At 51.7% G+C, this 26,545-nt stretch overlaps 1 protein-coding gene across 4 annotated transcripts; it reads left to right on the top strand.

The window, feature by feature from the left end:
- The first annotated feature begins 36 nt into the window (after positions 1-36).
- On the top strand, positions 37-26,273 carry CCL25 (C-C motif chemokine ligand 25). 4 transcript variants are annotated; one of them, XM_067033449.1, is made up of 7 exons: positions 37-239; positions 823-947; positions 22,133-22,246; positions 23,848-23,965; positions 24,042-24,178; positions 24,512-24,631; positions 26,049-26,273. In XM_067033449.1, the coding sequence occupies exons 3-7, from the start codon at positions 22,174-22,176 to the stop codon at positions 26,120-26,122; spliced, it is 522 nt and encodes a 173-aa protein (XP_066889550.1). In that variant the 5' UTR covers positions 37-239; positions 823-947; positions 22,133-22,173; the 3' UTR covers positions 26,123-26,273. The 4 variants fall into 4 exon arrangements, with proteins under 4 accessions (XP_066889550.1, XP_066889552.1, XP_058919044.1 ...); XM_067033451.1 differs by having other exon boundaries at positions 26,042-26,273; XM_059063061.2 differs by lacking the exon at positions 26,049-26,273 and adding an exon at positions 24,930-25,333.
- Positions 26,274-26,545: the final 272 nt, after the last annotated feature.

The following is a 26,545-nucleotide window of genomic DNA, read 5'->3' as shown; positions in this document are numbered from 1 at the left end:
GGCGAACCGGGGCGCGCGGCGGGGGCGGGACTTCCGTCTGGCGCCGCCTGCGAAGGGCTCGGCTGCAGGCAGAGACGCGGGTGGCCAGCGATGGCCGCGGAGAGGGCTGGCCGGGGCCTGGCCCACGGAGGCCGATGGAAGACGGTGGCCGAAGAGCCATGCCCCTTGTCGAGGGCATGCTGTGGGTCTCGCGCCTATCTGTCCCGCCTCCGCCGCGGCCGCCGTCACCACCCTGCGAGGTAGGAACGGTAAGCGCGCCAGGGCTCTGGAGACAGGACCCGGGTTCGAATCCCGACCCCGACGTTTCCGCACTACGTGCCGTTGGGCATGGGCTGACGTCACCTCGCCGGGCCTCAGTTTCCTTATCAGGTGTAGTGAGGAGGTGGGGCCTGGGACGTGATCAATGTTCCATCAGTGTTGATTATTAGAGCTAGCGGGTTTCCAGAGGCTCTGCCTAACATCCATTCATTAAAATTTAATTGAGCGCCTACTATGTGCCAGTCATTGTATGTACAGTGAACAGACAAAAATACCTGCCTCTATTTGACTGACATTCTATACTGGCGCTGTCCATGAGAAATGTAAGCGAACCACAAATGTTACCCACGTGCATAATTTAAAATTTCTCGTAGCCATACTAAAGGAAAAAAAGAGAGAGAGAGAGAAACAGGTGATGTTAATTTTAATCATGTGTTTTATTTAATCCAATTTATGTCCAAAATGTTATTTCAGTATGTAACCAATATAAAAAGGTATGAGGTCTTTTTACATTCTCTTTTCTTTTCATGCCTTTGAAATCTGGTATGTCTTTTACACTCACAGCCCATCTGAAGTTAGACTGGCTACGTTTTAAGGGCTCAGCAGCCACAAGTGATAGCGGCCATGCAGAGCTAGATGGGGAGGCAGGAAAGAAATCAAGTGGATTCCACACCAAGTGGTGAAAAGTGGTAAGACTGAAAAGTAAATTGGACATAGGGCAAGGGTGGGGTGTGGAGGTTGCACTTTGAAAGCGGGCTGTCAGGAAGGTTGAGAAGATAGGATTTGCAGAAGGACCCCAAGGAGTCAAGAACACTGAACCAATAATCATGCCATTTATTGTTTTGTGCAGTGTTTGTCCAATAGAACTCTCTGTGATGATGGGCATGTTGTCTTTTTTTTTAATCAGCACTGCCTAATTTAATAGCCACTAGCTCCATGTGGCTTTTGGGCCCTTGACATGTGGCTGGTGGCACTGAAGAACTGAGTTTTTAATGTACTTCATTTTTATTTAATTTAAATTTGGTCACCTAGAGCTCGTGGCTCCCAGAGTGGATGGCATAGATTTAGTAGAATGTCGACGAGTCCAGTGCTCTGAGTTGAGCTTGTACTGTGTGCTAAATGCTTTATGTCCGTTCTATGGAGTCCTTACAATAGCTCTGTGAGAGGGGAGCTATAGTCACTGTCACCATGATGAATAATGAAGTCTTTCATTCATTCATCTGTGCTTTATCCTTGCTATCCTTAATAGGCTTTCTTTCTTAGAAGAATTTCAGATTTGCAGAAATATTGCATAGAAGATACAGGGTTGCCATTTTCCCCATACCCAGTTTCCCCTATTTGTAACATCTTTCATTAGTGTGATACATTTGTTACACTTAATGAACCAATATCAATACATTATTGTCAACCACAGTTCATGGTTGTTTAGATTTCCTTTGTTTTTACCTAATGTCCTTTTTCTCTTCCAGAATCTCATCTAGGATTCCACATTACATTTAGTTGTCTTCTCTCTCTCTAAAAAGAGATGTAACTGACATACAACATTGCATTAGTTTTATGTATACAACATAATGATTTGCTACGTATATATTGCAAAATGATCACAATAAGTTTGGTTAATGAGTAACCTCCATCACCACACATAGTTACAATTTTTTTTTTCCCTTGTGATGAAAAATTTTTAAGATCTATTCTTGGGACTTCCCTGGAGGTCCATTTGTTAAGAATCCAGGTTTCCACTGCAGGGGGCATGGGTTTGATCCCTGGTCGGGGAACTAAAACCCCACATACCGCATGGTGCGGCCAAAAAAATCCCTTTAAAAAAAATTTATTTATCTGGCTGCACTGGGTCTGAGTTGCAGCATGCGGGATCTTCGTTGCAGCTTGCAGCATGCGGGATCTAGTTCCCTGACCAGGGATTGAACCCGGACCGCCTGCATTGGGAGTGTGGAGTCTTAACTGCTGGACCATCAGGGAAGTCCCAAAATCTATTCTCTTAGTTGTCCTGTCTCTTTAGGCTCCTCTTGGCTTTGGCAGGTTCTCCAACTTTCCTTGTTTTTGATGGTCTTGATGGTTCTGAGAAGGGGTGGTCAAATATTTGGTAGGATGTCCCTCTATTGGCATTTGTCTGGTATTTTTCTCGTGGTAATACTGGGATGATGGGTTTGGGGGAGGAAGACCAAAGAGGTAAAGTGCCATCCTTATTACATCATGTCAAGGATACATACTATCAACTGTATTTATGCATGTTGATGTTGGCTTTCATCACCTGGCAGAGTTAGTATTTGTAAGGTTTCTCCACTTTAAAGTCACTTTTCCCCCCTTTCCTTTGGAAGGTAGCCACTGTGTGCAGCCCACATGGAGAGTGGAGATGTCTGTTCCCCTTCTCAAGGGTGGATATCTACTTAAGTTATATGGAATTCTTCTGCATGAAAGACTTACCTCTTCGTCCCCCCATTTATTAGTTTATCCAATCGTTTGTTTTTTGTTTTTGTTTTTTTCCTTTTGCCTCGCTGCGCAGCTTGTGGGATCCTAGTTCCCCAGCCAGGGAACGAATTCCAGCCCTTGGCAGTAGAAGCATTGAGTGCCGATCCCAACCACTGGACTTGCAAGGAAGTCCCCAGGTTATTCTTGTTATCTCTCTAAGCACATGCTCTGAGGGTCCATGAGATCAGGAGACAGAAAGATGGCTCAGCTTGGGTTCCTGCTCTTGAGAAGAGGACATGTAGACACATAAACCCAGTTAGTGTGACGAGGGCCAGACACAGAGCACCACCTCTCATGAGGGCAGCGTCTGGGCCAGAGGACAGCAGGAGCAAGGGTCTACCAGCCAGAGGATGTGGGAAGTGGGGCTTCCAGATAGAGGGACCAGCCAGAGCAAAGGCACAGCTTTTGTTCCCAAGCGTGGTTCGGGAGCAGGGAGCAGTGGGACACGCGAAATGCAGGTCATGAGGGAAGAAGACGGTGAGATGGAACTGGAGAGGTGTCTGTCTCCAGCTGCAAAGGGCCCTAGAGAGTCAGGCAGGGAAGGTGGGATTTTATCCATCAGACCAGGAGCCGGCAGACTACAGCCCAGTTCCACCCACGCCTTTTTTTTTTTTGCACAGCCTGTGAGCTACAAACGATTTTTACATTTTTTTGTATTATTATTTTAAAAATAAATTTGTTTATTTTATTTATTTATTTTTGCCTGCGTTGGTTCTTTGTTGACACACCCAGGCTTTCTCTAGATGCGCAGAGTGGGGGCTACTCTTTGTTGTGGTGGGCCTGTTTCTCATTGCGGTGGCTTCTCTTGTTGCAGAGAACTGGTTCTAGGCGTGCAGGCTTTAGTAGTTGTGGCTCGCAGGCTCTAGAGCACAGGCTCAGTAGTTGTGGCGCACGGGCTTAGTTGCTCTGCAGCACGTGGGATCTTCCCTGACCAGGGATCAAACCCGTGTGCCCTGCATTGGCAGGCGGATTCTTAACCACTGTGCCACCCGGGAAGTCCCTACATTTTTAAATGGCTGGAAAAAAACAAAAGAAGAATAGCATTTTGTGACATGGGAAAATTACATGAAGTGCAGTTTCAGCATCCATCAAGTTTGATGGTTAACACGGCCGCACCTGTCGTCCACGTGTTGCTGGTGGCTGCTTTCAGGCCGCAGGAGCAGAGGTGGACTTGCTCAGGCAGGGCCCGCTTTCTGGCCATGTAAACGATGCAGTGACACAGGGCCCTGTACTGCTGCTGTCACTGTTCTGAAATTCTTAATCTATGAATGAGGAGCCCCATGTTTTTATCTTGCACCAGGCTCTATAAATTGTGTAGCCAATCTTGGCAACAGAGATCAGATGGCCCACAAAGCCTAAAATATTTACCCTGGGGCCCTTTTCAGAACAAGTAGCTTGGTCTTGCTGTGGTGAGCAGAATAACAGCCCCACAAGCGGTCCATGTCCCGGTCTCCTGGGCCTGTGAAGATGTTCCCTGACCTGGCAAGAGGGACTTTGCAGATGGGATTAAGGATCTGGAGATGGGCAGGTGACCCTGGATTATCTGTATGAGGCCAGTGTCATCACAAGGGTCCTTATCAGAGGGAGGCAGGACGGGCAGAGAAGGAGATGCAACAGTACTATAAGCAGTGATGCCATTGACATTCTTTGAAGATGGAGGAAGTGGCCATGAGCCAAGGAATGCAGACAGCCTCTAGAAGCCAGAAAAGGCAGGGAAACAGAGTCTCTCCTAGCACCTCCAGAAGGACCGCAGACCCGCCAGCACCTTGATTTTAGCCCGGTAAGACTAACTTTGGACTTCTGACCTCCAGGCCTGTAAGATAATAAATGTGTCTTGTTTTAAGCCACCAAGGTTGTGGTCATTTACTGTAGCAGCCACAGGACCCTGATACGCCTGCCATAGGCAGTGGGCACCTAAAAGAATTTGTCTTTCAGCCAAAGAGAATTTTAAATGAGACACTTAACATGATTCTTTGCTTATTTGTTAGAAGGAAGGGACCCAGAGGCAAGCAGGGTGTGCACTCTTCAAAAGAGGAAGGCTGTTAAGAAAACCCCTCGGGAGAGCTGTCAGAGCAGGCATGGGGCAGGATATGGAGAGGAGGAGGATTCCAGATGTCTTAGAGGTGGGATCTCTGGGACTTAGTGACCGTCACGTGTGGAGAAGGTGGTGGCCCGAGTCATTAGGCACAGCGATGGGGAAGCCATGACATCTGGACCACTTACAGGGCTCCGAATGTGTGTGTGGGGGTATCTTGGGGACATAAGAAATGGGTTTAGGGAACTCCCTGACAGTCCAGTGGTTAGGACTCAGCGCTTCCACTGCAGGGGGGCACAGGTTCGATCCCTGGTCGGGGAGCTGAGATCCCGCAGGCTGCGCAGCACGGCCAAAACAATAGGTTTAAATGTCAGGGTTGCCGTTCACTGGTCAGCCCCCAAACAGAGCCGAGGCATTGAAGCAGAGCACCCATTCTGAGGACAGAAGCCGGGCAGCCTGGTCGAGCCCAAAGAACCTTCTGGCACTTGAGCTCTTTGGGGCCCGACTTCAACCTGATTCCATCGCAGGTGCTGAATAGGTGAGTTATTTAGAAAACCAGAAAGCTGTATTGACTTTTCCCTGGACAGTTGAGTTTATTTTTAGGTGGGCATCCCTTTGGAGCTCATGGCCCTGATTACTTCAGTGTTGGAAGAGTGGGTAGCCACAGGTGCTGGCTCCTTCCGGGTGTGCGTCACCCGTGCTTCCTACTTGTACACATTTCTCATCCGAAGAGCCTGGCCCTGGAGCGGGCACAGAAACACACGGCTTTCGTCCAGGAACTGCTGTGCTGATAACCTACCCGAGCCTCCGTGTGCTCATTTGTAAAAAACAGGGGGCACCAGGGACACACGTAGAGCAGGCCCCAAGCAGAGCAGATGATGCCTGGGACAACCGTTGTGGCGCAGGCCCATAAAGGAAATTCTATGCTTAGTGCCCGGGAGAGCAGGAAGGGCTCCCCGACTCGTCTGAGAAGCGAGGTCCCCAAATGCCCCAGCATGAGATCACATGGGTCACTGACCTAAGTGAGCGTGGCGAGTGTTGGTTTCCAGAATTACCTTTCTGGATCTGACCCAGGCCCCTTCCACTCAGGTGACCTTCTGGCAAGAACAGCAGTGGCATTTTGCGTTTTATCTCCCACTGGGTCAAAGGTTAGAACAGGCCCCGCAGCTTTGATTCTGAGGGTCACCGTGTTATTGACAGTGATCACTTTCACTTCCACCATCATGTCACCCTCATTTCTGCCAGTGACCAGGTAGTAACCGCTGTGTCACTTTTTTTTTTTCCCATTTTTAAGATTTCTGGGTTTTTTAAAAAAAACCAACTGTTCTTTTTCATGCCATACAGGTCCTCCTTCTTGCTCTGTCTCTAAATGTTTTACATGTCTCTGCTGGGCTTTTTGCAGTGCTTCTTAAAAAAAAAAAAAAAATTAAGCAGAAATTCCGTGGTTTCTAGTATATTCACACTGTCTCATTCCAGCACATTTTCATCACCCCAAGAAGGAACCCCATGCCCATTAGCAGGCCCTCCCCTAGCCCCTGGCAACCATTAATCTACTTTCTGACTCCATGGATTTGCCTGTTCTGATAACTTCATATAAATGGAATCAATATGTGGCCTATTGTGCCTGGCTTCTTTCCCTGAGCATCATGTCTTCAAAGTTCATCTGTGCTGTAGTGTGATTTAGTACCCCATTCATTTTTAGGACTGTGTAGTATTCCACTGTGTGGATGGACCACATTTTGTTGATCCATTCATCCATCAATGAACGTTTTCTGGGCTGTTCTCACCTTTTGGCTTTAGTGAATCATGCTGCTGTGAACGTTTATGGGCAAGTGTTTGTATGAACATATGTTTTCATATCTCTTGGGTAGATACCTAGGAGTGGAGTGGCTGGATGACAAAATAACTTTAACTTTTTGAGGAACTGCCAGGCTGTTTTCCCAAACCTTTTCTTTGTAAACGAGGTGGAGGCTGTGTGCCTGTCAGTGTCGTTGGCTCACCTGGCTGTGACCATTCTCCAGCCCTGTTCCTCGTCCAGCCTCCCATGGGAAGCAGGCCAGGGGCCCGTGGATTTGCCAGGGTGCCTCCCACCTGTCCCGATGTGCCGGGCAAGTGCAACCAAGAGTGGGTGTTCCCATTACAGGCCTCTGCGCCACCCTGGCAACTCCCACATTTCATGTGGCAGGAAACCCTCAAACCACCCAGCTCCCCAGACGAAAGGTCCAAAAGCACAGCCGGTGGCATGTCTCGGAGTGGTCCACGCATGCTAACCTCTGATGGTGCATAGTTAAGAGCAAGGTGCGCCAGAGGAAAAGCCATGTGTGTTATCAGCTATTAAAAGCTCACGCAAATTGATAAGAACCAAAGGAGCAAAGATCAGAAACAGACAAGTCACAGGGGGAGAGAGAGTCAACAAACCTCAGAGTGGCCCCTCGGGTGCGGGCTGGTTAAGAAGATCATTCCAGGGCTGCCGGGACCCGGACGGACACTGGCTGTGATAATCAGAAAATTCCAGGGCTTCCCTGGTGGCGCAGTGGTTGAGAGTCCGCCTGCCGATGCAGGGGACACCGGTTCGTGCCCCGGTCCGGGAGGATCCTACGTGCTGCGGAGCGGCTGGGCCCGTGGGCCATGGCTGCTGAGCCTGTGCGTCTGGAGCCTGTGCTCCGCGACGGGAGAGGCCACAACAGTGAGAGGCCAGCGTACCACAAAAAAAAAAAAAAAAAAAAAAAAAAAATTCCAAAACCTTTGCAAGATACTTACCCAGCATCCTACAGGGGTCATAGTCTCACCCTTTGGTTAAACTACTGCAAAGTGTCCTGAGCCCCCAGTGGAAGGGCTATTCTTACAGCCTTTAATGAGTAGGGATTGAACCCAGGCCATGGCAGTGAAAACCCAGAGTCCTAACCACGAGGCTACCGGGGAACTCCTTTCAATGAGTAAAAGGTTGGCAGTGATCTAGACGCCCAGTGACGCAGCTGGCTTGGGGAATTGCGCATCCTCTAGAAATGATGGGCAGGAGCGCCGCAACCACATGGAGTAAGAGTGCCTCTCAGGCGTGGGCTGAGCGCTACGGGGACGCAGTGTAAACCTCACCGTGAGCCCGTGAGTTGGGTACTGTTGGGTGGGCAGGAGGAAGGACTGAGCAGGACACAGCTAACTGGGGGGCGGGCGGGGGAGCTGGCGGGGGAGGGGCCGGGGGGATGGTTTTCATGGACCACTCTGGGGAAGGAGAACCCAGCTGGGGTGGAGGGTCGTGGGTTCGTGGCAGCATCTGTGGGGTGTTCTTTCCACTCCTCCACCCAGCCAGGGTCCAGTGGCTTAAGATGCTTGAGGGTAAAGGGAAGCGGGCGTCCTCAGTGGTGCAGTTAAAGTGATGGCTTCAGGTTCACACGGGAGGAGGAGGAAACCAAGGCCATGGAGAAAGGGTCCATCTTCATCTTTGTTCCCCCGTACACATCCCTAGGCACCCAGTGGGCTGCCACCCTACTCAGGTGCATCCTGGGTGTGTGAGTTCACTAGGGCTGCCAAAAGAAAGCACAGGCTGGGGGCTTAAACAACAGAAACACATTTCCTCACGGTTCTGGAGGCGAGAAGTCCAGGGTCAAGGTTGGTTTCATTCAGAAGCCTTTCTCCTTGGCTTGCAGACGGCCGTCTTCTCCCTGTGTCCTCACGTGGTCTTCCCTCTGTGCATCTGTCTGTGTCCTAATTTCCCCATTTTATAAGGACACACATATGACTGCATATTGGATTAGGGTCCACCCTGTCCTCATTTTTAACTCCAAGACCTCTTTAAAGACCCTAAATGCAGGGACTTCCCTGGTGGCGCAGTGGTTAAGAATCTGCCTGCCAATGCAGGGGACACAGGTTCGAGCCCTGGTCCAGGAAGATCCCACATGCCGCAGAGCAACTAAGCCCGTGAGCCACAACTACTGAACCTGTGCTCTAGAGCCCACGAGCCACAACTGCTGAAGCCTGTACGCCTAGAGCCCGTGCTCTGCACCAAGAGAAGCCACCGCAATGAGAAGCCCGCACACAGCAACAAAGACCCAGCGCGGCCAAAAATAATAAATACATTTATATTTTTTTAAAAAGACCCTAAATGCAAAGACAGTCATATTCTGACGTCCTGGGGGCTAAGGCTTCAACATATGAATTTGGGGGAGGGGGACACAATCCAGCTCATAACACCGGGGGAGCATGTAATTCTGCCACAGCCTACTGGGTGTGGGCGGGGGAGCTCAGGTGGCCCTCGTCACACACAGGCACTGCCCAGTCTTCCATAGGTCAAGGGGATTCTGGGGTTTGGGTACTGCATTCTCTGGTCGATGGAGCAGCCCTGGGGCTCCAGGGGGTGGACGGGGAGCCATACCTCAGGGGCTCTGACACATCCAGGGGCCACGTGGAAATGCCCAGAGGCTGGCCACAGCAGGGGCAGGAGCCAGTGGTGGTGGGAGAGGTGGGCCGTCACCCCAGACCAGCCCTCCCCTCCAGGAGCAGGGGTTTTCCTGGGCTCACCCCAGGGAAGTCTCACCGAGTACATGCTCGCCTCCCCCTTTTCCCGGGGCCATTGCGCAGTTGCGCCGGGGCTTCCTCTACCCAGATCACCACAGCCCTCCTTCCTCCCACCCCGCCCCTTCCTCCCACCCCCTCGTCCCTTCCCCCAGAAATGCAGTCCCTCTGTTCCCACGCCACCTTGGGAGATGGGGCGCCCGCACGGGGTTTGGCTCTTGGTTAAGCGGTCAGCAGAGTGAGAGCCCTGCCCTCCCCAGCCTCTGCGGGCTCTTTGAGGGAACTGCTGGCCTTATCACCCCCAGCAGCCAGCACGGAGCCTGGCACCCAGTAGGTGTCAAAGGTCTGCTGACCTAATGAACCAGAAGCCAACCTGCTCTCAAGGGCCAATGGCAGTAAGACACCAGCCCGGTTTCACCATGTCACGGCAGAGCCCACCCCGCTCTGTCCCCCCCACCCCAACAGGGGTCCCCTCCTCAGCGGGTGAGATGGGCACCCACTCCTGCCCAGACCCAAGGAAGACCCATCGGACTCAAGGGGCCCATATTTGAGGGACATCACTGACCTGAGCCCTTGAGCCCTGCAGGGTGGCAGCAATAGGGAGCTGGAGGGGGGAACCCCCACCCCAACTCACTCTCCTCTTGTCACGAGCCCTGTCACCTGCTGTCTAGTGTCCCGTGGGTGAACTAGATTGCTCCCCGTCCAATGACGGATGCCGTGTCCTTAGCACCGTCTGACTCCCTTCCCTTCCCGGTGCTGCAGGGACCCAGAGGTCAGAGCGGGTCAGGCCTGGGGTGGGGATGCGGAGTGGGGGGCAGGGAGAAAGCACTACTCAGCTCTGTCTCCCTCCCAGGGCCTCACATTCCAGAGGTGGGAGCCTTCAGCCCACACACAGGCTTCCGCTCTGGGGCGGGCCAAGGGTCAGGAGGAAGTAGAAACAGCTTTTCCCCAGAAAGGTGGGGTAGGGGTGGACGGGCCACAGGTTGCTGAGCAGAAACCCTCCATGTGGAGAGAAGGGGAGAAGCCCCTCTGGGTTTGGAGAGACAGGGCCAGAAAGTGGCCGCAGTAGGTCTTCCCGCTGAAGTTAGGGCCAGAGGATTCTTCCTGGTGGAGACAGAACCCCGTGCATTGCAGGATGTGTAGCAGCGTCTCTGGCCCCCCACCTCCCCACCCCAAATGTGACAACCAAATATCTCTCCGGACTTGGGCAGCTGTCCCCTCGACCAGGTTTCTGTGCTGATGTTAAGGGCCCTCAGGTCACATCCAGGTCAGGTATTCAGGGAGCCTGCTGTTTTATGTGCCCTGTTCCCTCTACCTGGAACTCTCTGCCCCCCATCCCTCTCCCTACCTGCCATCTTCCAGAACTGAGTCTACACATCACTTGCCCCCAGGAGTGTTCCCCGCCCCCCTTAGGAGGTTGACCCCCATGGGTGCTGTGGTAAGCCAAATAACGCCCTTCCCGCAAGATGTCTGCGTCCTGACCCCCAGAACCTGGGAATATGTGACCTTACACAGCAAAAGGGACTTTGCAGGTGTCATTAAGTCAATCACACCTGGAGATAGGAGATGATCCTGGATTTTCCAGCGGCCCCAGCGTCAATCATGGCGGTCCTTATGACAGGGAGGCAGGAGGGTCTGGGTCTGAGAAGGAGATGTGATAACAGGAGCAGAGGTCAGAGAGATTTGAAGATGCTATACTGCTGGCTTTGAAGATGGAGGAAGCGGCCAGCAGCCAGGGGATGCAGGCGGCTGCTGGAAACTGGAAAAGGCAAGGAAGCCCATTCTCCCCTAGAGCCTCCAGAAGGAACCAACCCTGCCGACACCTTGATTTTAGGACTAATGCCCTCCATGACTGTAAGAGAATACCAGGAGTCAGGGCTTGGGTGGACCAGACCTTCTCAGGCTTAGAACACTGAGATGGAGAAACAGACAAAATGATCACTTTTTCTGCCCAAATTTAAAAAAAAAAAAAGTTATGCACACAAAGACCAAAAAGCCCTAATCCTTGCTTCACGTAGTTGACTTTGAAAGGCTTCCCACATTCTCCAACATGTTCTGGACCAATTCTTTTCCCCTCCTCCCTAGGAGAAAACATCTCATTTTTATAGCCATATGCCTTGAGTTGGCAGAAGTTTCACAGCCAAACAGACATATAGTCTACGAGGCACCTCAAGCTCTTTCATCAACAGCTAAAATACCAAAGCAGGGTTTGTGCAGCCTCAGCCCTCCCAAAAAAGGACCAGGGACAGAACCTTGGGAAAATGCTCTTGTCACAGAGATGACGGACACAAAATGGGTTGTACATAAAATTCATCAGTACAGGATCTGGCAGTGGATATAGAACTCATCAGCACAGGACTTGACATGCAGCAGGCAGATCTACAGTTGTGGTTGCAGTATTCATTACTAACAGCTGAGGGATCAGGGCCAAACAGCGCGGCACTTAAAACACATACACACACTCAGCAACACGGCACATGAGACAGAAGTGAAACTTGGGCCCCCCGATTTCTCACTAGAGCAGTTGTTCTCAGCAGGGGACGGGGGAGACAGGGACGTTTGTCTAGGGGCATTTTGGGTTGTCACAACCAGGAAAGAATGCTTAGCGGCATCTAGTGGGTGGTCACCAGGGATGCTGTTCAATATCCTACAATGCACAGGACGGCCCTTGACAGAACAACACAACACATAACACAGAAGTATCCAGACCCACAGGTCAGTAGCACTGGTGGTTCTAGGCTTCCATTTTCTTGGCTGTTGAGGGTCCCCTGCAATTCCATATGAATTTTAGGATCCGCTCTTCCATTTTTGTGAAAAACAAAAATGGTCATTGATATTCTGATAGGGATTGCATTGAATCTCCTTCTATTCCTAGTTTGTTGAATTTTTTTTTTAATCATAAAAGGGTGTTAGATTTTGTCAAATACTTTTTCTACCACAATTGAGGGGATCATTTTTCCTTAATTTTATTAATGTGGTATATTAATGGATGGATTTTCATTTATTGAACCACCCTTGCGTTCCTGTGAAAAATCTACTTAGTCAAGTGTATAATCCTTTTAATAGTCTCCTGGATTTGGTTTGCTAGTATTTTGTTGAGGATTTTTGCATCTATGTTCATTAGGATTATTGGTCTGTAGTTTTCTTGTGATGACTTTGGCTTTCGTATTAGGGTAATGCTGACCTCAGAGAATGAGTGAGTTAGGAGATGTTCCCTCTTTTTCCTGGGAAGAGTTTGAGAAGGATTGGTGTTAATTCTTCTTTAAATGTTTGGTAGAATGAACCAGTGAAGCCATCTGGTCCTGGACTTTTCTTTTTTGGGAGGTTTTTGATTACTGACTCAATCTTCTTACTTGTTATAGGTCTTTTCAGATTTTCTATTTCTTCCTGAGTCAGTTTTGGTAGTTTGTTTTTAGCAGTTTGCCGGTTTCACTGAGGCTGTCTAATGTGTTGGTGTACAGTTGTTCATAGTATTCTCTTATAATCCTTTTTTATTTATTTCTAAAGCTCGGTAGTTATGTCCCCACTTCTGTTTCTGACTTGATTGGATTTTTTTCTCTCTTCTGGGTCCCTGTTTTGCATCATGTTAGCATTCCTCACATGCTATTGCAACTCCTTTGTGAGAACAAAATGAAAACTCTCCACGACAGTAGGCACCAGTCTGTCTTGTCACCGCTCTAACTACCCAGCTTGGCACATAGTAGACCTCGGTAAATATTTCCTGAGTTACCTCTTGCTAAGGTAGGGCATGAGAAGGACTGAGAAAGAGGCTTCCCCACAGCCCTCATGGGAGAACAGCCTGGTGACTGTTGAGTGTTCTTGTGCCTGAGCTGATGCCCCTCCAGTGTATCTTCCATGTGACCTTGGCAGAGCTGTGACACAGGCCTGCCCACAACCCTCCCTCTTGCTAAATCCCTCAGCAGCTCCCCAGCGCCCTCTGGATGAAGGTGGCCCTTCTTAGCTCAGCACGTGAGGCCCTGAATAGCCTGTCCCCTCCCACCTCATCTTCCACTATCCTCCCCCCCGCACCTCCAGTCTCCAGGCATCCTGAACTTGGCAGGTCTCTCTGGTGTCCTGCTCCATCTGGCCTCTAACACCTGCTTGTCTTCAGGTCTCCATTCAAGTTTTTCCCTCCGGAGACCTGATAGGGTGCCCTCTGAACCCCTACAGCCTGCCTGTGCATGTTTTTCTAGAATGCTGACCATGTAGCCTTGCAGCATCCCAGGAACATTTCCCCCACTAGCTGTGAGCCCCATGTGGGGAGTGATGCATCTGTTACCTGCCCTCTGTCTCCAACTCTCTGCATATCCTTGACACCTGTTTTATTTAGTTTTATTTTATTTAGTTTAGTTTTTGGCTGTGCCACACAGCACGTGGGATCTTAGTTCCCAGTCAGGGATCGAACCCACGCCCCCTGCATTGGAAGCGCAGAGTCTTAACCACTGGACTGCCAGGGAAGTCCCCCTTGACACCTGTTTTAAACTGTAGGTTTTATAATTATTCAGGTATGGTGAGGCCAACAGATCAGGAGACGGTTGCCACTGAAAATGCAGTTTGTTATGCACAGATTCCAAGAGGAGGGGCACAACACGCCAGGCACCATGCAGGGCCAGCCGGGGAAGCACGAGGGCCAGTCAGGAGGCAGAGGGAGTGAGAAAATGTGGGCAGGAGGCTTTACTGTGGTTTCTGCCGGAAGGAACGGTGAGGCAGGGCAAGCAGGCTTAGGACTGGCTATTCTGAATACCTTCAGCGAGCTGGGGGCGTAGGGGCTGGGCCCACTTGTCTAGTACCTGGCCCTGGGGTGATCCGGCTGGAGGATAGACGCCTGATACACCAGGGGGTTAGGGTATGCGCTATGGATTGTCTGGTTTGCATACGAAAGGTGCCCTTATAAGGAAGTCATTTACTATCTTCGGGAATCTGCTAGCCCTGGGAGGGGTAGTACTTCCACGATCAGCAAGACCCCGGCTGTCAAAACATCAGAATGAAAAACACATGCTGGGAGCACAGAGGATTTTTTTTTTTTTTTTTTTTTTTTGTGATACGCGGGCCTTTCACTGTTTTGGCCTCTCCCGTTGCGGAGCGCAGGCTCCAGACGCACAGGCTCAGCGGCCACGGCTCACGGGCCCAGCCGCTCCGCGGCACGTGGGATCCTCCCGGACCGGGGCACGAACCCGCGTCCCCTGCATCGGCAGGCGGACTCCCAACCACTGCGCCACCAGGGAAGCCCCAGAGGATTTTTAAAGCAGTGAAATACTCTGTATGACATAATAATGCTGGGTACATGTCATTATACTTTTGTCCAAACCCATAGAATATACAACAGGAGTGAACCCGAATGCAAACTACGGGCTTTGGATGATAATGATGTGTCAGTTCATTCGTGGTAACAAACAGACCTCTGAGACGCGGCGTGTTGATAATGGGGAAGGCGATGCGTGTGTGGGAGCAGGGGATACATGGTAAATCTCTGCACCTTCCCTTCAATTTTGCTGGGAAAATTCAACTGCTTTAAACAAAAATGTCTTAATAAAAAATAAAAGGAAATGAAGCTAGAGGTAGAACATATATTAAGTTCAAGCACTGTAGTAATCACTCTACCCACTCCCAGCTCTACAACTTACTCGTTCTGTGCTGTTTCCTTATCTGTTAAAAGTGATAAGAGTACCTTGCTCATAAGCACGTTGAGGTTTAATTGAATTAATGTTTCATTTATAGTAGAATCCGACATATGCAGGCCTTACATGCACTGGCTATTTCTCCCAAAATATAACTGTTAGATGGTGTCCCACTTTGGTTACAGAAATAAATGTCTTGGGGGAGAAAGATGATGCTTATAACGTAAACTCTAAGCACATCAACACAAAAAGCGGTTACTTTTTCCTGTTAGAGATCATTTTTTTGACACTTAACCTTATATAAAGTTCTAGTAACAAGTTTCCTGCCATCTTTTGTAAAGAGAGAAAGAGGAGACAAGTTGTATGAAGGGAAGCTTACATTCTACACCACTCTGCTGGTAGAAGAGACAGGCTTAGGCGCTTATGGAAGACCACAGAACCGTTAGCAGAAGTCACGTGTTCATGTATCATATACAATGACTTAAGTTTGTATCAACTAGTGTTTTTCCTGAACCAACGTAACTAATTTTAAATGTAGAAATTTAATGTACCCAACTGTACAGACTGCCAGAAACTATAAACTACTTTTCATTTTTAACATTTTGAAATCTTCATTCTCCTACAAACACAAAATGAAGTCAACAAGGAGAACAAATTCTTCATCATTTAAATTTGTGAAACAGATCAAATGCTTTGTGGGCATAACCAAAGGTAAAACATTCAGTAGCTTACATTTTGTTCATGACGAGGCCAGTGTGTAAACACTACCTAAAAACATAGTAAATTTTTCCAAGAGTAATAATAAATATTAAACTAAAAAGAGGTAACAAGCATTCAACAGTTCTCAAACAGATACTCATCAAAATGAGGTAAGTCTAATGTGTCATCTGCTAAAGAATTTAACGCTGAAGTAGAAAAAAACTCATCAAAAATATCAGTCTTGGGCTTCCCTGGTGGCGCAGTGGTTGAGAGTCCGCCTGCCGATGCAGGGGACGCGGGTTCGTGCCCCGGTCCGGGAAGATCCCACATGCCGCGGAGCGGCTGGGCCCGTGAGCCATGGCAGCTGAGCCTGCGCATCCGGAGCCTGTTTTCCTCAACAGGAGAGGCCGCAACAGGGAAAGGCCCGCGTACAAAAAAAAAAAAAAAAAAGTCTTCATAACAGCACCACTTCTACAGTGATTTGAATTAGTAGCTGAGTTACTAAGGTTTGAGGGTGGCAGTCTTGGGGGAGAATACTTTGCTAGGGACTCAGTACTGCAAAAAATGATTTGTCAAATTTACTCCCAAACCTCCCCCTCCCTTTTTTTCTGATTGCAAAAGTAACGCATGTTTATTGTAGGAAAAACTGGGAGAATACAGGAAAACACCAAGAAGATTTCGGAGCATTCATCTTAACACTTAGTGGTGATAACTACTGCAAACATTTTCATATTTTTATGCATTTAGACTTTAAGAAATAAATGTGAGATTCTGTTGTACCTATTTGTTAATGATCTGTGTTAATGTTTAATGAGCATTTTTCCATCTTAGTTTTTGACACCTTTTGGATAGCCTAGCTATATAATGTTACATTGTGTGTATTACCATTGTTTCACCAATTTATATTTTGAGGTGATTTTATATTGTTTTGGTATTGTTAATTATCCTTATTGATAAAAATTTTCACAGAAAAATAAATAAATAAAAGGAAAAAGAAACAATGTAAAATTTCGAATTGACTGTAACCTGTGGCTGGAAATGCATTCTCCAATAAGCTAGACACCAGCCACATATGGCTATTTAGCACTTGAAAAGTACTGGAAATGTACAGTAAGCCATGTTTTGAAGACTTAAAAGGGAAAATATCTCATAAATCATTTTGATTTGATTATATGTTAAAATGATATTATCTTGGATAGGGTTAAATAAAATACATCATTGAAAAAAAAAAAAAAAAAGACACACTTAATACAGCACCCAAGCAGTATATGTGGAATGGAGTCAGACCTGGACTTGGAATCTGACTCCCCGCTTACTTGGTCAGGTAACTTAACCTCTCTGGACCTCAGCTGATTGTTTTTTTCCCTGTCAAGTGGGGATACATTTTTTTTTTTTTTTTTTTTTTTTTGCAGTACGCGGGCCTCTCACCGTTGTGGCCTCTCCCGTTGTGGAGCACAGGCTCCGGACGCGCAGGCTCAGCGGCCATGGCTCACGGGGCCCAGCCACTCCGCGGCACGTGGGATCTTCCCGGACCGGGGCACGAACCCGCGTCCCCTGCATCGGCAGGCGGACTCTCAACCATTGTGCCACCAGGGAAGCCCAGGGATAAATATTAATCCCATAGGGTTTGCTGTCACCTCAAGCCACTCTCTTTAGAGGAGCCCAACCCATCCCCAGCATCTCCCTGTCACGCCTTGCTTCGTTATTTGCTACCTGTCTGTTCTGCACTGCTTACCCTGGTACCCAACCCAGTGCCTGGCATACAGCAGGGACGCCCCACATGTCTGTTGAATGAATGAGATAACAGATGGCCCCGAACAGGTATCTAGTGAGGATCAGTGACATCACCGTCAGCTTCCATGCCTGGGACACATCTTGCTCACTGCGATCACCCCAGGACTTAGCACATGGCTGGTATGTAAGAGGTGCCCAGAAAACCTGTGTGGAGGGTATGAGTGGAGCTCAGTAGCTTCAAAGAGGGACTCACAACCCTATGGGACCCTCTCCTCAGGGCTCACCACCCTTGCTCCCCATGTCGCTCTTGTGCCTGCCCCGGCCCCAGCTGGCTCAGCCCCCACGCGTCCAGTAGGAGCAGGAGAAGCATAAGGGCCGAGGCCAAGGCCACGACCAGTGCTGTAGCCCAAGTTCCCCACCCGGGTCCCCTGGGACACAGAGGCAGCCAGTCAGTCTGGGGAGGGAAGCCCCTCAAGGCCGGCCTTTCAGGAGGCAGCAGGGCCATCCACATCGGGAACACAGTGAAATGGGTCCCACAGGGCCAGTCTAGAAACCAAGTCCCTGAAAGTCACGCCAGAGGCTTGCAAGGCATCCTTAAAAAAAAAAAACCCACCAATTTTCCCTCCTTCCTCCAGTTGCCCGGCAACCACTGTGCACCAGGACCAGAGTGAAAGGCAGCTGGGTACAACAGGAGTCCAGGCCTGTCAGACAGGGCACCCAGGGTCTGGTGTGCTCCCCAGGAGATGCACGACTATGTGGAGTTGTTGGGGGGTGGGTTTCCAGCTGCTTCTCTCAGAGGCCACCCGAGCTGTGCCCTGCAGGCACCGCAGGTTCAGGACGGGGTAGGGGTCTGATGCAAAAGCAACTGCAGGAGGACCCCTCCTTCAGCTGGTGGTGCTTCCTCAGCATCCTTTCTGATGAGCTCTGCTCAATGGCCTTCCCCCATTAGGGGACTGTCCCCCTTTCCTTCACAATATTTAAGAAATAAAAGTCGGATTTTCCTGGCCAAGAATAAAAAGTTGGAAGGGGGAATGACTTGGCCTCTCCATTTTTTTTCATTTTGGATGTGCCGCGCGGCATGTGGGATCTTAGTTCCCTGACCAGGGATTGAACCCGCACCCCCTGCATTGGAAGTGTGGAGTCTTAACCACTGGACCGCCAGGGAAGTCCGACTTGGCCTCTGTGACCCTCAGTCTCCTTCTCTGTAAAAGTGGGTCAACCGTTGAGCACCTGGGAAGTTCCTCCAGCAGAGAAATGAGAGGGAGCCGGTATTCAGTCCGCCCCAGAGGAGCTCACTCCAAAGGCAGTAGTTGGAATTTCCCCTCACCAAGCCCACTGGCTGCCCCACTCTGCTGTACAGCCATCTGTGTGCACCCACTAGAGGCGCCCTGGGCTGAGCTGTGCCCTTGCCCACCCCTCCCCCACCCCGGGGGCACTGCGGCCTGCCCTGCAGTCCTTGGGGTGTGGTCAGCCCCTGCGTCTGGCTCAGCTGCAGGCTGGAGGCCACGCACAACGGCCCCATTCTCTGAGCTGCTGACCGGGAGGAAGCTTCTGTCCCCTGTGCCTGGTTCACACGTGCGGAGAACAGAGTCCCCTTGCTGGAAGCAGTTTACCCTTAATGCCTCCAGCAGCTGTAGGAATGGAGGCTTCCCCTCTCCCAATTTAGCCCTGACCGTGAAGCAACTGCGGTCCTCCGAACTCTGGGTTTCAACCCAGAGCCTTTAGTCTCTAAGCATCCCGTCCACTGTCGGGACACCTGGGTTCTGAGCCGGGTCCAAGAGCGCACAATCCCTGTCTGCCCCGCGCGCGTGCTGGTTCCTCTCACCCCTTCCTCCCCGTTAAGGCTGCCGGTGGGACAAACTGTGAGGTGCAGGGAGGTGGGCTCGCTCACGTGGGACCTCAGCCAAGGTTTCGTAACGCCACGTCTTGGCCGCTGACCGCTGGCGGGGCAGGCAGGGGCAGTGGGCCGCAGCGGGGAGGCTGGCCCCGGGCCGCCACGCCGCGTCCCCACGCCCTCAGCCACGCGGAGCCGCGTCCTGGCCCAGCCTTACCCACCCCGGGAGCAGCCACTGCCACCGGCACAGGACCGCTAGCCGGGCCGCCGAGTCTCCGCGGCTCTGGAGGGGCGGGGCGGGGCCCGTAAGCCCTGCCCTGGCCTAAGCCCCACAGAGAAAGCCCCGCCCCGGCGCCTAGTGCCTTTCATCAGGCCCCGCCCCCTGTGCTAAGCCCCACCCACCTGGCCAGACCCAGGGAGTGGGTGGCGTGCCCCACCCCCTGCCAGGGCCTCCTGGTGGAGCTCGAGAGATGAGAAAGCGGTACAGAGTGTCATAAATACTCAGGGTGGTCCATAGACAAGAATGCGGACAATAAAAAGTTAAAAGCAATCAGCTGGGAGCTCTCTGCAGAACCCCCTTCCCCTTCCCCGACGCTCCCCACCCCACCACCCCAATCCCCACACCCCTGTTCCGGGTGGGCCGCGCTAACCCAGGAGAAAAAGAAACTACTTCTAGACAGGTTTTGCTTTGCTTCCTGCCTGCGTGGTTACCTGGGGCTCCCGCTTTTCTTCCAAAACCAGAGCATTGCTTTATTGTTGTGGTCGTTAATAACAGTTCTATTGAAATTATTCTCAATGTAATATTAGGGAAAATTCATGTTCCATACATTGCACTGATAAAAGAAATTTTTACATATTGAGATATAGGGAAGCCATTGTGGCTTATACATGAGTTAATTTGAATTTGATGCTAACTAAAATAGCCTGTTTGTGGCCTATCAAACATACACTGCAGGGGTGGCGCAGTGGTTGAGAGTCCGCCTGCCGATGCAGGGGACGTGGGTTCGTACCCCGGTCCGGGAAGATCCCACATGCTGCGGAGCGGCTGGGCCCCGTGAGCCATGGCCGCTGAGCCTGCGCTCCGAAACGGGAGAGGCCACAGCAGTGAGAGGCCCGTGTACCACACACACACAAAAATACACTGCAGTCTGCTTTAATTATTAAAGAAAAGGGCACATTGACCCGAAGTAAAGAATGTCCATGTTAAAAATAAAGATTAAAGCCCCTCTTCCTGGGATGCCAGGGCTAGTCCTCCTTTGACGATAAGACTCCCTTCCAGGTGCCAATGTCATACTGACTTGCTGTGTACATGCTGGTCTGTTTTTCTGAAACCTTGAAGAAATGTCTCCCTGACTTGTTTAATATTCTTTGTTCTGACAGATATAAAACTGCCCTGAAAACGCTGCTTCTCCGGAGCAGTTTCTCAGAGTAATCTGGGAAGCGGGCTTCTGGGCTAGTCCTCAGTTTGGCTCAAATAAAACTCCTTTCTATTCTTTTCTTTTTTAAAAAAATTAATTAATTAATTTGGGGGTTTTTTTGGCTTCACTGAGTCTTCGTTGCTGCCAGCGGGCTTTCTCTAGTTGAGGCGAGCGGGGGCTACTCTTCTTTGCGGTGAGCGGGCTTCTCATTGCGGTGGCTTCTCTTGTCGCGGAGCACGGGCTCTAGGGCGCGCGGGCTTCAGTAGCTGTGGCACACGGGTTCAGTAGCTGTAGCTTGCGGGCTCTAGAGCACAGGCTCAGTAGTTGTGGTGCATGGGCTTAGTTGCTCCGCGGCATGTGGGATCTTCCCAGAGCAGGGATTGAACCCGTGTCCCCTGAATTGGCAGGTGGATCTTAACCACTGTGCCACCAGGGAAGTCCCCAAACTCCTTTCTAATCTTAATATTGATTATCTTCGCCGACATCACCCATTGAAAGTGTACCATTCCGTGGTGTTTACTATATTCAGAAAGTCCCTTGTCCATCACCACCATCGAATTTCAGAGCAAAAAGAAACCCATAAACTTCCCTTTTGCCCTCACCACCCCCCCATTCTCCCCTCCTCCCAGCCCATGGCAACAACTGATTTTACTTTCTATTTCTATGGGTTTACCTGTTCTCAAAAACAGGGCTTTTCTGTGACATGATAAGTCATTCCATTGTGTGGAAGGAGAGAAAAATGCGGTGAAGTCAGGGCCCCATGGGAACAGGCAGCTGGGGAGTGCGGAGCAGAGGTGGAGGCTTTCCCCCTGCTCTGGGCTGCCTGGGTCCTGCCCCTGGGAAGCCAGTATCCACCTAGAGGTGCAGCAAGAGAGGAGCCGGGACAAGGAGTAGAAAGGACCCTTCAGGGAGAAAGCCGGGGTGCTGGCTGAGGCGCCTGGGATAGGGGGCATGTGAGCCTTCAAGGGGGCTGGTTGAGGTCAAGGCTGTGTCTGTCCACCTGCATCCATCCACCTCTCATCACTGAAGGAGCCAAATCCCCGTCCCTCCGTCCCCCGCCCCACCCCGGTTCCGAGTGCTTAGTTGAAGGGTCATTGTTTCCTGCCCAGCTCTTTGATGTGGGTCCTTTTGCCCCTCGTGCCCAACTTCCAACAGGTGCATCCTGACATTGGAGAGAGAAGCTAGAAAGAAATGGGGAGAACAGAGGAGGGCAGGGCGGGAGGGAGAAGCCGGGAGGTGGAGTGGGAGAGGAGGTGGGGAGGGAGCGGCAGGGCGGGGCTCCATCTATAAAGGGTGAAGCCTGCTGGCCTGGCAGGTAGGAGAGCTTGGGTCCACTCCAGCAGGTACCGGCTCCAGGGACCCCACTGGCTTGGGTGAGTCCTCCCCCCACGAGACCAGCAGCAGGTCCCTCCAGCACACTTGTCCCCATCCTATGCCACCTGCCTCCCTTGCAGGGGGCCCTGGCTTGAGAGGGGGGTGCTCCCAAGTACCTGCCACTGTCCATGCTGGGTCCTCCTCAACCAGCTACCCCCCTTCCTAGTTAACCCTCAAGGTGCCGGAGGAGGAAGACCAGCCTGCACTATGAATCCGTGGCTCCTGGTCTGCCTGGTGGCCTGCTTCGTGGGTGCCTGGGCTCCCCCTGTCCACGCTCAAGGTACTGTCTCAGACAATACCTACCCTCCCCCTGGAGTCCCCCTCTCCCCATCCTTCTTGTGCCTCCCCTGCCACGCGCCTGTCTCCTCCTCCGGAAGCCTCCCCTATCCCATCGCCATTGAATTCATTCTCAGGCGGACAGCTCCCCCCAGCAGGCATGCAAAAACTCCCAGCATTTGTGCAGCTCCTTGGGGGTGCAAGGTCCTCAGCCCCTCCTTTCAGAGACCCTGGGTGCCTCCTCCACAGTCCATGACCCAGGGCCTCCCTCTGGACTCCAGCCAGCCCAGGGATTGTGGTGGGTGGCGCCCCTTACCCCCAGGGACACACTGCAGTGACCTGAACCTGCAGAGCCAGGGGTAGGGGTTGAGATCAGAACCTGGGAGACCAACGAACACGGGTCTCCACCTCAGCTTCCCCTACTCCAGCTACCTGTGCGGTTCGGCTGAGAGTTGCTACTCAGCGTTCATGAGCCCCAGTTTCCTCATCTGCAAAGTGGGGCTCCAAACTCCTGTTTCAGAGATGGGACATGAGGATCCGATGGGCTGATTCCTGCAAAACTCTTGGCCCAGTGCCTCGCAGCAACATTGATAACCATTACTGTTATCAATGGGGAATTCCTCTCCTCCTCTCCCTAGCTTAGGCATTTGAGGAGACTGGTGACCAAAGGTTATTCTGGATGCCCCCAGTGTCCCCCAGCTCTGTCGCTGTGTTCTGCATCCCGGTGGGCCCGAGGAGGCAGCTGAGCCCCAGCAGCTGGCCAAGCAGGGCGGCCAGGTGGAAGCCCCGTGGCCCCACCCACCTGCCCCTCATTAGGTCTGAGAGGCCTTAGCCCTGCCCCCAGCAGACCTTACCCTTTGCCCAGTAGGGGGCTGGGCTTCGTCCCCATTGTCCTGCTATTAGAGGCCCATTTCAGGCGCCAGGCCCAGCCTGGGCCGTTTAATCCTGGGGCCAGTGGGGCCCACAGCCCCGGGAAACTGCCTGCCTGGTACTGCAACACAGGGTCCATCTGACTCCACTGCCCCTTGCTCTCGGGGTCAAGGTGGGTTATGGAGGGAGCCTCCAAGCCCTCCCCACGGCCCTCCCAGAACTGAGATGTGGCCCCTGGAGGCACGGGCTGGCAGAGGCACGGATCCCAGAGGACCCCTGAAGGCCCAGCACCGTCTCCACATTAATTCATCCTCTGCTCGTTCCACCTGCTCATTCTTCCGGAACCTTCTGGCACCAGCACCTCCTCCTCCTCCTCCAACCACGTCACCCTCCCCTTCTCAGGGTGCTGCACCCCCTCCTTGCTCTCCGCCCCAGAGCAGGAATGGAAATGGCCTTGGCCCCCCATTTATTTCTTGGTCCCGGGCCCTACCCAGCGGGGGCCTGCAGGGCCCTCTCCAACTCTCGCTTCCTGTCCCTTTATCAAGGACCAAAGGTGAGCCGAACGGCCTCCTTACCGTCTGGGCTGCCCCCGGGCCTCCACAGGGCGTGGGAGGGTTGTGGTGTGCACGTGAGGGCTGGCGGGTGCCCAAGGCTGTGGGCGTTCCTGAGGAGCGCATGCGCAGCCGCACACGCACGCGTAGAGATGCGAACCTCTGGGCGGCTGTGTGATCACAGGTGCTTTTGAGGACTGCTGCCTGGCCTACCACGGCGCAGCAAGACGGTCCATGCTCCGGTACGCCCAGAGTTACCATCGCCAGGACGTGAGCGGGAGCTGCAACCTGCCTGCGGTGATGTGAGTGGGACCATGGGGGAGGGGGTGGGGACTCTCACGCAACTTTGCCCCCCCGCTTACACCCCCATCCCTGCAGATTCTTCTTCCCCCAGAAAAACAAGATGGTGTGTGGGAAGCCAGGGGCCAGATGGGTGCAGATTGGGATGAAGATCCTGGATGCTCGGAAGAAGACCCAGTTAAAGGCCCACCACGGCACCCGGAGAAACTTCCAGGGTGGGTGAGACCCCAGACCAGCATCTAAGGGGCCGACCCTCCCTGCTGCAGGCCCCTGAGCTTCTCAACCCCCAAAGAAGGGGATGGAAGGCCAGTATCTGACAGCTGCCTGCACCCCAAGAAGAGTCAGTGGCTTGTGAATGGAATGCTGAGTGAACGTGCAGCTCTTTTAGTCAAGACACTTTCAATTGCTAGAGATGGAAAATTCAAGCAAATGGGAAACTCATTGGCTCAAATAACCACCCAACGGGTGGCACCAGGCTGGGCTGGATCCAGGTGCTCCAAAGGTATTGGTGGAGCTCTTATCTATTTCTCTTGCCTTCTCTCTGACAGTCCCTCCTTCTGGGGTGAGGAAGTTGAGCTCTGGAACCTCCATGCTACCATTGTCGAAGTTTAGCGGTCCCACCGGAAACAGCAAGAGGAAAACCTCCCTCCTGACAACAGCTAATCCAGGTCAGGACTCTTGAGCATGTGACCATTCCTCCCCTCATCACTGCTGAGGAATGAGGGTTCCTGATCAGCCCAGACTGGGTCAGGGGACTCACCTCCAGGACCACGGAGGGCTGGCTCTGTGGTCAGCCCCACAGATTCACACGGGAGGGTCGTAGGGGGTTGTTCATTACCCTGCTCCGGCCCAGGGGGCTTCGGCAAGTGCTGAAATGAAACGCCAAGTGTGCGGACCGAAAACTTCAGGGCCCCTGAATCCACTCCAGCCCCCCACCCCTGCCGATCCCTCCTGTCCCACCTGCAGGACCATGAGCCCGCACTTCTCTAGGATCAGCCAGCACGAGATGGGCTGGACCTCTGTATGCCACAGTTATCACCCTGCAGCCTCGGCTGCCGCAGCCCCTCTGTGCTTCAGGGCAAATCTCAATCCTCGCACCTGAGGCTGCATCAGTTCCCTCCCTGTCACCCCTGCTACCTCCTGCTCCTCAGATAGCTGGAACAAGGGAGCTCTGTTATTTCAAGCCCCGTGCCTGCTCCAGGCACCAAACTCACACCTGCCTGGGCAACGATTCTTGGAAAGAACCATCACTATAGTTGCCTACCTGTAGGGACACACCTGCCTGGGTCCCTCTGGGTCTTTGCAAAGCTTCAGTTCTCTCCCAGGATGTGCTTCTCTGTAACTTTTAAATAAACCATTGGTGGGACGTCATTCCTGTCTCCGTCACCTTTCATTGTGGGGTGCGAGTCCCTAGCCTGTGTTGAAACCCACGTGATCCCCTCCACCCCAGGATCTGTGCTCTCAGCCTGGGGTTCTGAGCACTGGGGCCTGGGGCCAGGGTACAGACTCAAAGGAACTTCCAGGCCCCACTACACTGTGTGGGTACCCAGAGCAGATGCCATAAACTCTCTGAGCCTCGGTTTCCCTGCTGTAAAACAGAGGTGATAACACTGCCTGCCTCCTACAAGTTTGTGGGGACTAAATACACCGCCATTTGTGACATACAGCACATGCACAAGCTACATGTTAACATAGTGAGTATCCCATCCACTGAGCTCAGCCATCAAATTCAATGGATCCAGTCCAACCTGGAGCCAGGCAGGATGGAGCCAGGACACTGGCATGGCTGCCCAACTTTGAATCTGGTTCTTCTACCTGTAATCTGGTATCACCTCGGCCAAGTCACTTCACCTCTCTGAGCCTCAGTTTTCCTATCTGTAAAATGGGGATGAGAATAACAGTATCTATTCCATGGAGTCATAGTGATGATATTAAAGGGAAGAACTTTTTATATTCTATTACAAGTTAATCACTAAAGGCATGTTGCCTATAAGCTTAAATTATACATAATGGCCCATCTTGGGCCAGGAACCCTGCTTCCCAGGTAATGAGCACTATGTTAAAATACCTTTGTTTAGCTCACAGGAAACATCCAGGCCAGGCCCACCTGTGAATGTCTGCAGGAAGGAAGAAATGAACACATCCCCTCCAGAAGCTGACCAGAACAAGGAAACTGGTTTGACTTTACTCCCTCCCCTTTTAGTATAAAAGAAGCCTGAATTCTAACTCAGGCAAGATGGTTCTTTGGGGCATGAGTCCACCACCTTCTCGGTTTGCTGGCTCTCCAAATAAAGTCGCTATTGCTTGTCCCAACAACTTGTCTCTCGATTTACTGGCCTGTCGTGTGGCGAGTCGTATGAGCTTGGACTCAGTCACAAGGACTGAATGGGTCAGTAATTGTACAATACGTAGAATGGTGCCTGGTACATAGTATGGGGACAGGAATCATGAACCATTATTATCAGTAATGGTGAACCCACAAGGGATCCAATGGTTGCCACCTGCAGCCTGGCTTTGTGCCAGACTCCGAGGCCTGAAGCTGGCAGAACTTACCGGCACCCTGGGATGGTGTCCCCCACCCC

This window comes from Kogia breviceps, chromosome 4 (genome assembly GCF_026419965.1).
Source record: "Kogia breviceps isolate mKogBre1 chromosome 4, mKogBre1 haplotype 1, whole genome shotgun sequence".
In the NCBI taxonomy this organism is placed as follows: Eukaryota; Metazoa; Chordata; class Mammalia; order Artiodactyla; family Physeteridae; genus Kogia; species Kogia breviceps.
This window is presented reverse-complemented; position numbering and strand designations above follow the sequence as displayed.